This window comes from Bos javanicus, chromosome 4 (assembly GCF_032452875.1).
Source record: "Bos javanicus breed banteng chromosome 4, ARS-OSU_banteng_1.0, whole genome shotgun sequence".
NCBI classification, from domain to species: Eukaryota; Metazoa; Chordata; class Mammalia; order Artiodactyla; family Bovidae; genus Bos; species Bos javanicus.
This window is the reverse complement of record NC_083871.1, coordinates 69,594,682-69,608,807: the sequence shown is the minus strand read 5'-3', so window position 1 is coordinate 69,608,807 and position 14,126 is coordinate 69,594,682. Positions and strand designations below refer to the sequence as shown.

Sequence of the window (14,126 nt, the reverse complement as noted above, 5' to 3'; positions counted from 1 at the left end):
TTGTTTCAAAAATAGATCTGCTTCATAAATTTCTTCACCATTCATTTTTTTTTCCATGATGAACTTTGATTATAATATAGCAACTGCTGGAAGTATCCATGTTTGTTTCAAAAATAGATCTGCTTCATAAATTTCTTCACCATTTTTTTTCCCATGATGAACTTTGATTATAATACAGCAACTGTTGCTCTTTTAGAGAAAACCAACCTATTCCATAGACAGTGTTAGGTGCAATTACACTCATAGGAGAAGCTTCAGCTACATGATGAAAAGCTTTTACTTTTTTTTCCTCAAGAAAAGGCCCACCTCTTTGAAAATACACACCACGCTTCTCCCCTTCCCCACATGAAATGAGCCAACTTTGGAGAAACCAGCAAATTGCAGCCATGCTGAAGCATATCTGAAACTTGAATATATTTATTACAGACATCTTAAGACCCGTAAACTCTGCTCTGGATCACACCACCCCGGGATCCCAGAGCTGTTCATGATTGTACAGGAAATGGGAAATATCACAAAAGGATAACTGATAGAACTCAGTGTGGTACTTCAGGAACACCAAAACATTGTGCGACATGCAAAAGACTATTCACGAATCACACAAAATATACATTCATTGTGCCATCCATCACATTAACAATTGAGCTGAAAATACATCATATCCAGCTAAGATAACTGTGGAAGGAAGAAGCTGGTTTGAATAATACTTTTAGGTCCCAGATAATCCAGCACAAATTTTAAATAGAGTGTGGCCAGAGAAACAAGAAAGGGGTGGGGATGGGGAGAGATTTAGCCCAGGAAGCAAGGTTTCTGACCCTTGTATTCTGCAGGCCTTCTTAACTCACTGAAAGAACAAACTGAGACTACCCTCTGAGGCATCTGATTGATTTTAAGTGAGAACTTTTATTCTTTAACCTATAATCACATACAAAGTTGTACCAGCTTTGAGAGTTTGCCCACCCTGTTTTAATCTAAACATTAATCTAAACATTTCTAGAAAATCTGTATAAAGATAAATCTTTCAGGACAAAGTATTTACAACCAGCAAACTCACGCACATGGAATTAAATTAAATTAAGGGATGAATTAATTGTGTAAACACGCTCGTAGAGAATCTCTTCTTCATGAGCTCTTGGACTCTCCTCTCTCTCCAGCCTACTTTCAGGGCAAAGTAGGAGAGAACTGTAAATATACAGATAGATAAAAGATGAGAGGCCTCCCTCTGATATATTTCTGCTGGCAAAGGAGACTATTTTCCAAAGGGCATCTGAAAGGAGCAGTAGGTTCAGTCGAAATCTCCTAAAAGTAGGGGTGTTAGGGGCCATCAGAAAATTGATGCTGGCACTCAAGCTGCATTAGGGAGCTAACACCCTTTTCCCCCTCCCCCCCATCAAGTCTCTCATCTAGAATTCTCTGGAAACACATTATCCCCAGCCAGGAGTTACCCAGATAGGATCAGAAAGGAAGAGAGAGATTGTAAATGGAAAGGAAGATAAGCTAAGAATGTGCTTTGGGTAAGAAGTCCCAGCCTGAGGAGTAGCCGTGGCTGCTGAGTGGGGCTGGGGCAGCCTCAGTGGGAGGTAGGTAGAGTGTCTGAGGTAGAAGAACCCGGGGAAGGAACACAGGGCGAGGAGCTGGACTTCTCTGAGGATTCCTCAGCCTTCTCCTCACTTCCCGTCGGAGTGGCTGGAGAGATGGGCAAGAGACCCTCCTTCTCTCGCTTCTTCTGCTTCATTCGGCGGTTCTGGAACCAGATCTTCACCTGGGTCTCATTGAGCTGCAGGGAGGCGGCAATTTCCACCCTTCGGGCGCGTGTCAAGTACTTGTTAAAGTGAAACTCCTTCTCCAGCTCCGTGAGCTGCTTAGTGGTGAAGTTGGTGCGTACCGCATTGGGCTGACCCACGTAGCCATACTCTCCAATTTTCCCTGGGGGGCAATGAGAGGAAAAGGTAAAAATGTTTATAATCATATCAGATTCCCTACATGCTTCAGAGCAACCTTCAGGTAAAGGGGGAAATCAAGACTTTCTCAACCTAATCCGGGCTTGGGAGGGTAAGTGATGAGGTGTAAAGTGTTGATCTGAAGTCAACCATTAGCATGGTCAGACCGTGATTAATGGAGCCTGGAGATATTAACAGAATGCCCTCCACACACACACACACACACACACACACACACACACCTACCCACTTCCTACTTCCTAAACCTCTAAAATTCAGCCCCTTTGGAAACACAACAGTCCCAGATGCTCCTCTGCCCCCAAAGGACCTGGGCAATCTCTCCACATCCTATAACAGAAGTGGGAGGCCAGAACTTTTCTTAAGAAAAAAAAAAAGATTAATTTTCCTTGGAAACTAAGCATACCAGCTCCTTTCAGAATCATAAAGGAGCATTCATGGAATGGCAAGACTGACCTGTTTTGGGAGGATTTCTTTTGACTTTCATCCAGTCAAAGGTTTGTGCTGGAGAAGAGGTCTCTGACGCAGGGGAGCGACAGGCTTCTTGGTGGCTGGCGTGGAGAGGGGACAAGGAGTTATTATACGTGGCCAGGGCCAGGCTCTGGTGCTCTTGTCCATATGAGTGGTGAATGTACTGAGGCGAGCCCACCGCGCCCCCGGCATAACCCTGGTGGTGGTGGTGATGCTGGACCATGGGAGATGAGAGGTTTCCAGAGTAAACAGCGGGAGCGCACGAGGGGTACCCACCACTTACTTCTGCTTCCTGATTTAACGCGTAGGTGCTGTAAGGCGCGCCGAAGTTCTGCGCGCTGTAGCTTGGACCACAACTCGAGTGGGAGTAGGACACTCCCAGGTTCCCAGAAGTCTGATAGGTGGTCGGCTGGGGGTGGTGATGGTGGTGGTGGTGGTGGGGCGGGCTGATCTGCACCCCCCTGCCCACTAGGAAGCGGTCGTCGCTGCCACAGCTGTTGGCACTGACCGCGCACGACTGGAAAGTTGTAATTCCGTGGTCGGAGGGGTAGGCTCGCGCTGAGCAGGTCCCCGAGTCGCCACCGCTGAGGATGGGGTATTCCAGGAAGGAGCTCATTCTTGCATTGTCCATCTGTCACTGAGTGACCGGGTCCTGCGAAGTCCTGGGTGACCGTGCCAACTTTCTCACTTCCTCCATGGGGCCCGAGAAGAAAAATGATATGAATGTACAGTGCGCAAGAGGGGGGGCGGGAGGGCGGAGGGCGCTACGGGAGGGGCACGTGATTCTATCAGCCAATGGCGGAGCCTCCTGAGAAAGTTTGTTGGCTCCTGCAGTGATGGATCACCGTTTCAGTGGCATTTAAATCCCCGGCGCTCCTCAGTCTAGGTGACGCGCAGTCGCCCCCCCAGGCAGCCTGGGCGGCGGCAGCAGCAGCTGCGGCGGCCGCAGGGGCAGAAGCGGAGCGCTAAGGCGAAGGGGAGCAGAGGCTGCTTTCTGCGCGCGCCGACTCCGATCGCCCTCCCCGCTCCGGGAGGTGGGGGCTGGAAGGCATCCCCCGTCACCGCCCCCCTCTCCACCGCGCCCAGAAAGATGAATTGGCAAAAGGTGAGAAGCACGAAGGGCTCCGCGATCTCTCGGGCTGGGAATCAGTGGGGAGGAGGAGCTCGCTGGGCCGCCACCAGCACACTGGCCGAGCCCGGAAAGCCAGGAACTGAAAGGGTCGCTTTCCGGGCTCTTTCCCTTTCGTCCTTTCTATGGTGCCTTGAGAAGGGCCGAGAACGGTGGCGTAGGACATGGTTAGGCCACTAGGTCTCTAAAGTCGGGATGGAGAGGGAAGTACGCAGAGGGCTGGTTCGGAGGAACCCGAGTGGGCGTGGAGGGAACGAGGGCAAGAAAGGAAACTTCCCTTCCTCAAGGAGAGTCCTGAAGCCTCCTTTCCTCCCGCCCCCCGCTCCCCCCCCTACACACACCTCCCCACCCTTTGGCTATTAGTGTGGCAACCGGGAGCTTCTGTAATTCAACGCCTGGGAGAGGGGGTGAGCCTTGGGAGCTAGGCTTGCTGGCCAAGGCTGGGGGTGGCCCGGCTCTTCGCCCTCCCTCTCTCCTCGCTCTCCGCCCCTTTCTCCTCCCCACTTAGCTTTGCTCCGGGAGCCCTACGGGGAGCAACTCCGCCGCTGGATTTTGAGGGGTAGGAGGAGGGGGAAGAGAGATGACGATAGCGGACGTGGCCAGCGTGGGGGCCGGGCCCTGCGCTGCAGGCCATCTGCCGGCTCCCTACGAACCAGGAGCCTGCAGGCTCCCACCCGGGTCTCAAAGGGTGAGACCACAGCTCCGGCGAAGTACGATGAACTCCTCTTTCCCACCCCCACCCACCCCCGCAAAGTTTCTTGTTTTCTGGAGGGGGACGTTAGAACTGGTAGAGCTTCTTTTATCTACACCTCCCCCCCATTCAAGTGGGGGTGGGAGCTGGCAGGTGGGAGGGGCGGGGGACAGATGGCTGATGGTGGACGGGACATTCTCTTCTTCCCCAGCAACACCTCCTCCCTTTTGTAACTGACTGTGTAGTTCCTTGTGTAAACCTGCCAGTCTACCCCTAGAGAGACACGTGCAAATCTGAGCGTCATCCCAGGACAGCGTTCCTGTTCTCCATCACCTTCCTCTTACCCCGATGCCCACGGGGTCGTTAACTGCTCTTTATTATTAGGCCTCGTGTCAGCCTTTGGCTTGTAGAGAGAAAAGGCCAAAAAGAGGCAAAGAATTGATGCATTCTTAGGTAAAAGAAGTCCAGACATCATACAAGAATTTTGCAGCCAATGCTGTACAGATATTACTCTGACCATGTTCACCACATGGGGATCCAACGGATCAAATTTATCTGATCGTGTGTGGCTTTGGGGTTCCCACTCCCTTCCAGCTTTCCCTCCCCGGTTAAAAGAAGGAAATTTTGCTTGACGCAGGCACATTTCAGAGGCGTTAGCCTTTCAGGTTTCTGTGTTCTGTTCTCCACCTATACAAATTCCCTCCTAATCTGTCTCCTCAAGAGGGAAAACGGACATACATTTGACTGTGGATTCCTTCAGAAGCAAAGGCGCATTTTCCCCTAAACATTTCCTTTTGAAAGGTATTTTCCTGTGACCTGTGACCTATCCCCAATCATAGTTAAGAGGGAGGCCCGAAAAGGTCACTCCTGTCTCCCCCCCGCCCCCCCCCCCATTTCAGCACCTAGAGAACCTCATCCTGGAGAAGAGAAAAGGCAAGGAGGCCCTCCTGGAGGTGGCTTCCTTGGGAGTGCCAGGCGTCCAGCCAGGGGGGAGAGAAGGGGCTCTTGGGGGGAAGGAGACAGGACATTAGGGGGTCCAGGCTGGCTTTGCGGACGACCTGCTCTTCCAGCCAAAGCTCGTCGGTAGGTTCTGGCCCTTGCCTCACTCCTGTCCCTTTGTTGGCTTCCTCGGCCCGGGTCTGCACGACCCCCTCCACCGCAGGGCTCACACCACAAAGTCACCCCAGTCTGCAACCTCTCTCCTTCCTCTGCTAGTTCTGGGCCTCTGAGCTCCTCTCTCTCCACCTCTCTTCCTCCCTCCGGGCTTCTTTTCCCCCCTCCGGGCTTCTTTTCCCGGCCTTCGTGGGTGGAATGTTTTTCTTGGGATCACACATAAGCTTTCGCTCGCACACAAGTCCGCTGCACAGCGGCGGGCTACCGACACGCCTCCGCGCACCGCTCGGGGCAGGCAGGCTCCCGCGGCTGAGCCGACTCCGCCCAAGCTGGTCGCCCAGAGCGCCGCTCTCCCCGTGCGGCTCACAAAGGCAGCCTCCTCTGGCCTCGAGCCCGGGGGCTTTCGTAGCGCGGTTCCTTCCCCACCCCCACGAAATCCCAGGGCTCATTCCGCCGGGTAGGAGACCCGAGGTCCGTGGGGCATGTAGGCCAGCACCCCACGACTCGAGCCAAAATCTCTTAAACCACCCGTGAAGACTGGATGAAAGGCGAGCCCGGTCCCTTGCAAGCCGCTTGTTGGGCTCAAAGCGCCTTTCATGGCTGTACTAGAAAGGGAAGGAGCGAGGAAGAGACAAAACGCCGCCGAGGCCTGGAGCTGTTCATGGCATCCGCAGCTCAGCCAAGCTGCTGTTGTTTTAAAAGAGCAATAAAAATGAATTATGACTAAACGCCTTCTAACTTAATGCTTTCGGACGGGGATCCCCGGCAAATACGTAAGAGGATTTTTATTTGTGCATGTGTTCCTGCAATTGATCTCTTTGATGACATTCTCATTCATAGAAAGCGTTTGATTTATGAGTGGAGGATGAATCGCAAACAGCAGCGGCTTAGCCCTGGCCGCGGCCCGGCCGCCTGCTCCGCTCTGCTCCGCTCCGCGCCGAGGGCAGGAGACCTACCCGGGTCCTCACTCGCCTCCGCCGCTGGCAGGATTTAGGGGGCAAAAGGTGGGGGAGGTAGGCAGTAAATCCGTGGAGAAAGATCGCGATTTCCTCATAACTTCCAATCCTTTGCTATTAAGAGCCGGGTTCTTAAATCAACCCACCCCCCACACATGTTGCTTACACTCTGCGTTTTCTCACGGTAAGTAGCCATCAGAACAGAGCTCAGTAAGGGAAAAATAAACATGGGGAGACATAAGAAGGGAGAAAAAAAAAAAAAACAGAACAACCCAGCAACATCCCTAGATCACATTTTATTGATATTTCATTTAAAGTGCTTTTTCTCTTTCTCTAGAAACTGGGTTAATCTATAACCTGGAGTGTAGAAACACTCCACTTTAAATCTCATCTTGCTAACTTGACTTCAAAGCTTTAATGATCCATTATTTGCCATGTAAACAGATTTAAGAATGAAATATTGATTTTTCTGACCCTGGGGAGAAAAAAAAAGAATCCTAGAATGACTGAACCAGAGGATTGGAAAGAAGCCTTTCTGAAGTGCATTTTCCAGCTAGTAACCATTGTTTTGTTTTATTTTTGTTTTTCTGTTTTAGACCTGTTTGCCTGGACCCATCAACAGCTGGGAGACTAATCAACCACACTGAAAATGTTTTGGCATTTGTGGGGGAGGGAGTTGGGATGTAGATATTTGAAACAAACATGTATAAATAAATGAATTGTTGATAACTTAGTTATTGACCTGGAGACTGGTAGCTTGTTAAAGAAACTCCATGTTCCTCCTTCCTGGAGTTGGAGGTTTCTGTAGGCACTTTATTTCTCCACTTTCAAAAGCTTGGGCTTGGCCCAACTCAGGCTGCCCAATTCTGTTTCTATTGCCAATTTAAATCTATGGCTTGAACCTCTACGTTGAAAACCTAATCCATTCCCTTAAAAAACAAAAACAAAAACAAAAAGCAAAACACACTTCTCAGAAGCCCTAACCCTTTTCTGGCTTTCCTTATTGTTGCTGTTTCTGTCTGTTGAAGACTTTGAATATGCCCATTCAATAAATATATTAAAATTGGAAAAGAAAGTGGATTGTGACCAGAATTTTATTTACCAAGTTAGACTAAAAGAGGAAAAAGAAACTGTTATGAGCCTTGAGAAAGAGGGGGAGGAAAAAAATAAGAAAGCTACTTATAGCAAAGGAGAATTTATTCTACCAAAAATACGCATGACAATGCACCCTAACGTAATACAAAAATAAAAAGAAAGTGAAGATACAATTATATGATCACTTTCTTGCAGGCCTCATATATTGCTTTCAGGAAATCACATAGAGGGTTGTTGGATTAGATTTAAAACAACTAAAACTCCAAAATAGTCTGGAGAAAAGATGACTCTGAAACTGGGTCAAGGGAATCACTAAACAGAAAAATCTTCCAACATTTAAAAGAGGGAGAGGGTAAGTCAAGAAGAAAATAAAATAAAAATTAGAATAAAGGAAGGCAAAACCACCTGGTCAAAGGGGTCTTTTTTTTTTTTTTTTTTTTGTGATGCTTTGTTTTGCTTTAATGTTTTTAGTAATTCAGATGCTGCAAGTCAATTGTGGTGAGTGTGTCTGTAAAAAAGTCAAAGCTGTCAGCTGAAATATCTACTGGACTGTCGAGGGAACCCGGCAAACTGGGCGAGACTGCATCTGAAAGCTGCAGGCAGGAATCTGTGGAAAAAACATTAAAGTCCTGCAAAGAGGGGACCTCGAGGGCCTCGGGACTGTCATTGTTTAGGCCAGAGCCACAGTTCTGGCCCATTGTTGACAAGCAGTTAGGAACAGTGGGTGACTGGTGCTGAAAATGTTTCAGATTTTTCTCATTGCTGGTTAAAGGCGAAACTGGGAAACTTTGGGAGTCGCCATTGTGTCCATTGGAAGCCTGCTGCTGAGAGAGGGCATTTTGCTGAAAAGTGTAACCTTCCCTCTCCAGAAGGGCCCCGGAGACGCTGAGGGCTTGCTCAAAGAGCGACTTCTCTTCCTCGTCCTCGTCCACTTTCTCAGAGTCTTCCAGGCTTTTAAATTTTCCTTCGCTGTTTTGGTTCTCCTTGCACTGGGTCTGCCTCTTGTGCTTCATCCTCCGGTTCTGAAACCACACTTTCACTTGTCTCTCAGTCAAGTCCAGCAGCGCTGCAATTTCCACCCTTCGGGGTCTGCAAAGGTACTTGTTGAAATGAAATTCTTTTTCCAGCTCTAAAAGCTGCGTGTTGGTGTAAGCAGTTCTCAGGCGCCGAGAGCCCCCGCCGCTGCCATCGGCGATTTCCAGGGATTCTGAGGAAAGGGAAACCAACAAGAGACACACGCACAGTTGGAGGTGGAGGGGTCCGAGCGGGGTTATTCCACTGGAGAATAAATATAGCAGAAAAGATCAACTGCAACAAAATGGCCGCCCCTGGATGCAGTAAAGCTATTGTGCTGCCCTTCCTGGGAGCCTAGCCTGGGGAGACCCCATCTCTTCCACCTCCATCAGATTCCTGCCTGTAGCTCCCCCCAACCTCTCCATCCGGGAGCAAACTTTATATTAGCCACACCACAATTTATAATTAATGCATCAGCTGCTTAGCTGAGCAAGAGCGATCTATCACTCTTCATTACTGTCAAAAAGCCAAACTCTAGGACAACTAGACAAGAGGAGGTCAGTTCCAACTCAAATAAATCATCCCACATTACACAAGTTAGGGAAAGTTCCCCCACCCCCTTCTTAAAAATATATATATGTCTCATTGTGGATCCCTTGTCTCCACATCAAACCCACTCCTGAGCCCACAGGGGAAGGGAAAGCAGCCAAGCATCTCTCCCTCTCCCCCTTCTCTCCCAGCCCACGCTCCCCTCCCCCATAACCGCTCTCAGGGCAACCCAGAAGGGGAAGAGGGTCCCAGGACCTGGGGCCAAGTCTTTGGACTGACCTTTGTGGCTGAGGCAGGCAGGGCCGGTGGCGGAGGCGGCCGAGGCGGGCGGCAGCACGGTTTTCTTGGCCGCCTTCTTCTCCTTCATCCAGGGGTACTCGGGCGGCTGCAGGGCGCCGGCGGGCACTGGGCTGCCGCGGCTGCCCGCGGGGCTCGGCTTGGGGCGGCCGCCAGCGCCGTGGCGAGGGTGACTGCCCGGGTTCAGGCTGGGAATGGTCTGCTCAAAAGGAGGAGGAATCAGTGTCGAGTGTGAAAGCGTCGAGGTCTTGATTGATGAACTTTGAAATGTATCAGCGACAGGGGGAAAAGATGTCAGGCACTCAGCGAGCGACGGCTGGCTATTGATAAAACCAATCTCTCGCTCAAATTCGTAATTCATGGCCTTCTCCTTGGAGCCCCCTCGGAGAAAAAGTTCCCTCTTCTGGAGGGGTTTGGGGGGGCAAGGCCCAGGAAAAAGGCGAGCGCAGAGGGGGAAAAAAATCTATCATAGAAGATCGCTGCTGGGGTGTTTTTTTTCTAATTCACTGATTACAGCCGTATGGGGACCGCGCTACTATTAAACTATTGAATTCATGGAGACAAGGTTGAAATTGGACCGAATTGGCTGTCACATGATTGCTTCTGCCCAATGACAATTTGGGCTTTAATCAAAAGAAGCCACTGTCTGTTTGATTGATCCAAAAAAGTCGGGAAGGAACGCCTCATTGGGGGCCAGCGAGGCTTTATTTACACTTTTTTCAGGGCAAAAATACATATATGTGGGTGTGGGTTGGGGATGCGTGGCAGTGCGTGAGGGCGAAGGTGCCTGCTTGCCTCCTGATCCACACGGAGGTGGTGTGTGCGCCTGGGAGTGTGTGTGAGTGTGCGAGTGCTGAGCCCCGCTGCCGGTCCCGCCGGCGGCTGCCCTCTGCCTCCCCCGCACACTCCGCGCATTGTTTGGGACTGTCGGGAAGACGCCTCGCACCTCACAAATCATTTAAGCACCTCAGTCTGACGCCTGCAGTCATTAACAAAGTAATCCATTAATCTTCAAAGTTTTGACACCCGAGGGCCACGCATCCCAGCCACACAAGTTCTGCTAAGGCAAGAGGAAGAAGCAAAGGGAGAGGGGAGATGAGACGGAGTAAGGGGCGTCGGGGACAGAAAAAGAGAAGGATTATTTAGGGGGCTCCCCCCTTTTATTTCTCTTTCCCTCCTCCGCTTTTTCTAAAACCAGTTCCTGGATCTCAGAACTGATCTGCCTCTGTTTTCCTTCCCGTCTTTCCCTCTTTTCCTCTTTTTTCCCTCTTCCGTCTTCCTCCTCCCTTTCCCCTCTGTACACCTCTCCTCCCCCCACTTCCCTCAGGCTCTCACCCCCCCTCCCAAAGCCCAGCTCGTAGTCCGCGCCCCCCGGACCCCGGCCCCCGGCCCATTGTTAGCCGGCTTTTCCACGACAGCTTCGCATCTGGCTCCAGCGGGAAGCGGAAAACGGGAGGCGGCTCTCATGGCTTCCCGACCCTCCTGCGCCATCAACTTTTCAGGAGTGGCTCGAGAAAGATAGAAGCATGTGCCAAGCGAGACAACAACCCCAGATCCATGTGCCCAAATCCCTGTAGCCAGGGCGGCGGCCAGCCAAAGAAATGCCGCCCCGAGCAGGCGCGTGCGGCTCCTGGCATTCTGGGTTTCATACCCGTAGGGCTCGGGTGCGGTAAGTATTTCTGATTTCGAGGAAGTCTGTTGGAAGTTAGCAGCACGGAGGGAGAAAGAGCTTGCTTGTTCTTTTTTTCTTTTTCTTCTCCTTCCCTTCTTCTCATCCTTGTCGCTCTGATGGGGCTTGTTGATTCAGATGCAGTGAGTGCTCCTTGGCAGCCAGAATTGTCTCCTGAACTGTCCTGCTTCTTGGCCACCAGGAATGTTTGCACTCAGGGTCTGTTGGAAACAGCACCGCGGGTGAGAGAGGGCGACCCAAGGAGGAATTATAAAGGTTCTGTTTCTCTGTTCACTGTCTTTTTTTCCAACTCGGAGACTTGAGACCGAGCGCATCTTGGACTGTGCTGGAGGGTTCAAAAGATAACACCTTTAGATACCAAACAATAACTGCAAAAATCCACCAAGGCAGCAAAAGGGAAGGAGGCTGAGAGAGCAATCTGAAGGTATCTCTTTTCCCCCACACCGAGGATGATGATTCGCTTTTGCTTCTTTGAAATGGACCAAGTGATCAGACTCCCCCTGGCCGGCAGGCATCAGTGGCAGGAAAATAAATCATTCTGATGGCCAGGGAGAGAGAGATTGTTGGGGGAGAAAAATCTACGTAGAAAACAAGAAAGGCTGACCAAGCCACAAGGACAGGACTCCATCTCTGAGGCTGGCATCAAAGAGGGCTTGGGTTGGAAATTAGATAGAAAGTGGCCTCCGTCATTGACTAGCCCAGAGCAATGCCTTACAGATAGAGAAGCTATTTTGGAAAATGTGAGGTTTTTTCAGTTTTCTTGCTTTTATTCCAAACAAAGCTCTGAAGGAAGTCTGGGTGCGATCAATCTTGCTCACCAAAAGCCTTGACAGCTTCTGGCCCTTAAGAACACATTTCAGCTTCGAGCTCTTTCCAAGATCAAATGTGGCCGAGCAAAGAGGAGAGCAGGAAACGCAAGTAAACAAGGAAAACTAGTCTTTTTAAAGATATTTTTGGCAGCAGATTTAGAGGGCTGCTTTTAGGAAAGGTGCTTTGCGGGCTTTGGGATGGTGACTTTTGGCATTTGCTTTTACCAGAAAATATTGAGGAGTTTAAGGGGAGGGGGAGTGTGGAGAGGAAGCAACGCTGCCCCCATATCGCTGAGGCTTTGTCAGGGGCTGCGTGGGTGAGAGCTTTCTGCTCGCCTCAGCGGCCTTAATTCAAATACCATCTGGAAGAACCACCCCCCCCCCAGTTTTTTTTAACCACTCAACATTGAAATCTTCCCCAAATCTATTACTTTAACTCAGGAGATATTTTAATACATATTTCTTTTTAATATCTAGAAAACGGGGGTTGAGATTGATATTTTTTCTCTGAAAGTCAAAATGAATGTCTTGACTGGCAAGATATGGGAAATCATATTGGAATCTCACTTTAAAAATCTGCCCTGAAGGAAGGTGGACACCTCCAAACCAGTTCTTCCTCAGCTAAAGGGTAGATTTTAGAAACTATAAATAGTGGTATCCCTGAAAGATTTTTTTCTTTCTGGATGGGTAGCTTTCTCTCTCTCTCTGCCTTCTCTTTCTCCCCTCCCCCCACTGTCCTGTATTCTCCCAGGTAATTTTACACACTTCTCTAAAATTATTACTTAACAGAAGACTCCCTTGTCTGCTCAGCCTACTGTATTCATATATGAACAAGCAAAAGGGTGGAAGCTACAGTCCTAACTGGAGAAAAGGCTGGTTTTCCAACTTTGCATTTCTGAGTTGCGCCATATTTCAGCAGGGATGTTGGAGTTGGGTAGAGAGCAAAATCTACTTTTTCCACATCCTAAACTCTTTTGAAAAGAAAAAAATAAAATAAATATAGCAGGAGCTCCAGGACAGATTTGGGGGAAGCACTTCTAGCAGTGAAACATCCAGCGCTTTACAGCTGCCTGGCTTTGCATCTTCCCAGTCTTTTTCTTTTCTTTTTTTAGACTTCAGGAGGTTCCCTAAAAGCAGCTCCTCCAGGCCCAGTAGGTACCCCTAAAATGGCTCCATTGCCTGTTTTGAAAGCTCATCTTCAGGAGTTTCTTAGGGGAAAGATAGAGGCCATGATGATGTATATTTTGGATTGCAAACAAAATGGCGACATTTCCCATCTCTGCCTCTGAAAGATACAATCCAGGGAGATGGGGGTTATATTTCTCACATCAGATGCTCCTGATACCCAGACACAGGTGGTTCCTCACTTTCTGCTTTGGAGGGGGCAGTTGCTGATGGGGATGCAGTTCTGAGGTTTGCGTTTTCTGATTTTGGTTTCTTCTCTGAGCAATTCTTTAATCTGAAGATGAAAGTATTTCCCTTTCCTGTGCCTGCCTTTGCCTCTGCCAGCCAGTCAGTAGGCAGCCCTCCTTAAATCCAGCAATAGAAATATAATGTTTAGCTCCTGTAGCATCAAATAAAATAAGTACTTGTAAAACTGCATTTTTATTAGAAAGATACCAATCTCCTCTCTCTCTCCCCCTCCCCCTGGGCCATAAAAGGAAAACAGGGAGGGAAGAAGGAGAGGAAATAAATCCAGAGAATGCCAAATCCTATATTCCGGGAAGAAGCCAATGCTAGGACTCAAACAGTCTATGGAAGGACTTGAGGAGGCTCCTCGGAGTTCAGCCGTTCTTTTGCTGGAGTCGTGGGTGAACCATAGTCTCTTTCGAACCGCCCCACTCCCAGGGGCGATTTTAGCTGTGATTCTTTCCTCTTGGAGCGGTAGGGAACAGCGAAGCATCCGCGGACGTTGGGTTGCTCCTAGAAAATGCATCCTCAGCGCAGCCGGTGATTCCCCGAGTTAAGGCATTGGCTGGTCCGCTTTGATCCGAGAAAGATCGTGGAGAAGACAGCCCTACCTTACTCCCTGGCGGGGCTGCCGGGTCACCTGTGCGCCCCCCTCCGCGTCTCAGCGGGGTCGCCTTTGTTCCTTCCGCACTCAGCACTCCGCCGCCTCTGCGCCCGCGGCTGGCCACGGTGGCAGCTGGGAAACGGGCAGCCCAGCGGGCTGGCAGCTCGGCGTTTCCAGAGCGGCCGCCGCCAGAAGCTCCGGCTGCCTTCCCCGAGAATTCGCCGCGCTCCCGGGCGAGCCGCTTGGCCAGGCCTCACGCCGGAGCTGGAGGGCTGCCGCGGCCTGCTCCTCCAATTCGCCTCCGCCTGGACTCCATGCAGACCCTTCTCTTTGGCCAAAG

At 50.2% G+C, this 14,126-nt stretch overlaps 2 protein-coding genes and 1 long non-coding RNA gene across 4 annotated transcripts; 1 reads left to right on the top strand and 2 right to left on the bottom strand.

The window, feature by feature from the left end:
• Positions 1-378: 378 nt before the first annotated feature.
• HOXA1 (homeobox A1) lies at positions 379-3,178 on the bottom strand. Of its 2 annotated transcripts, XM_061414294.1 has the most exons (3): positions 2,713-3,178; positions 2,415-2,509; positions 1,839-1,926 (listed from the first exon to the last, which is right to left on the bottom strand). In XM_061414294.1, the coding sequence occupies exons 1-2, from the start codon at positions 3,058-3,060 to the stop codon at positions 2,450-2,452; spliced, it is 408 nt and encodes a 135-aa protein (XP_061270278.1). In that variant the 5' UTR covers positions 3,061-3,178; the 3' UTR covers positions 1,839-1,926; positions 2,415-2,449. The 2 variants fall into 2 exon arrangements, with proteins under 2 accessions (XP_061270277.1, XP_061270278.1); XM_061414293.1 differs by having other exon boundaries at positions 379-1,926; positions 2,415-3,177.
• Positions 3,179-3,336: 158 nt separating this feature from the next.
• Positions 3,337-7,280, top strand: LOC133246224 (uncharacterized). Its single transcript, XR_009735952.1, has 2 exons — positions 3,337-3,534; positions 6,915-7,280. It is a non-coding gene; the product is annotated as an uncharacterized LOC133246224 (long non-coding RNA).
• Positions 4,495-14,074, bottom strand: HOXA2 (homeobox A2). The gene is made up of 2 exons (XM_061414291.1): positions 9,256-14,074; positions 4,495-8,620 (listed from the first exon to the last, which is right to left on the bottom strand). Exons 1-2 carry the CDS (start codon positions 9,632-9,634, stop codon positions 7,881-7,883), a joined length of 1,119 nt encoding a protein of 372 aa, XP_061270275.1. The 5' UTR covers positions 9,635-14,074; the 3' UTR covers positions 4,495-7,880.
• Between the last annotated feature and the right edge of the window lie 52 nt (positions 14,075-14,126).

Bases quoted from the DNA above. Each gene is read 5' to 3' on its own strand.
- HOXA1 (XM_061414293.1), bottom strand. From the start codon at position 3,060: ATGGACAATGCAAGAATGAGCTCCTTCCTGGAATACCCCATCCTCAGC. The intron at 1,927-2,414 runs GTCAGTCTTGCC...ATTGCCCCCCAG, and splicing joins AAGAAATCCTCCCAAAACAG to GGAAAATTGGAGAGTATGGC.
- HOXA2 (XM_061414291.1), bottom strand. From the start codon at position 9,634: ATGAATTACGAATTTGAGCGAGAGATTGGTTTTATCAATAGCCAGCCG. The intron at 8,621-9,255 runs GTCAGTCCAAAG...CCCTTTCCTCAG, and splicing joins TGCCTGCCTCAGCCACAAAG to AATCCCTGGAAATCGCCGAT.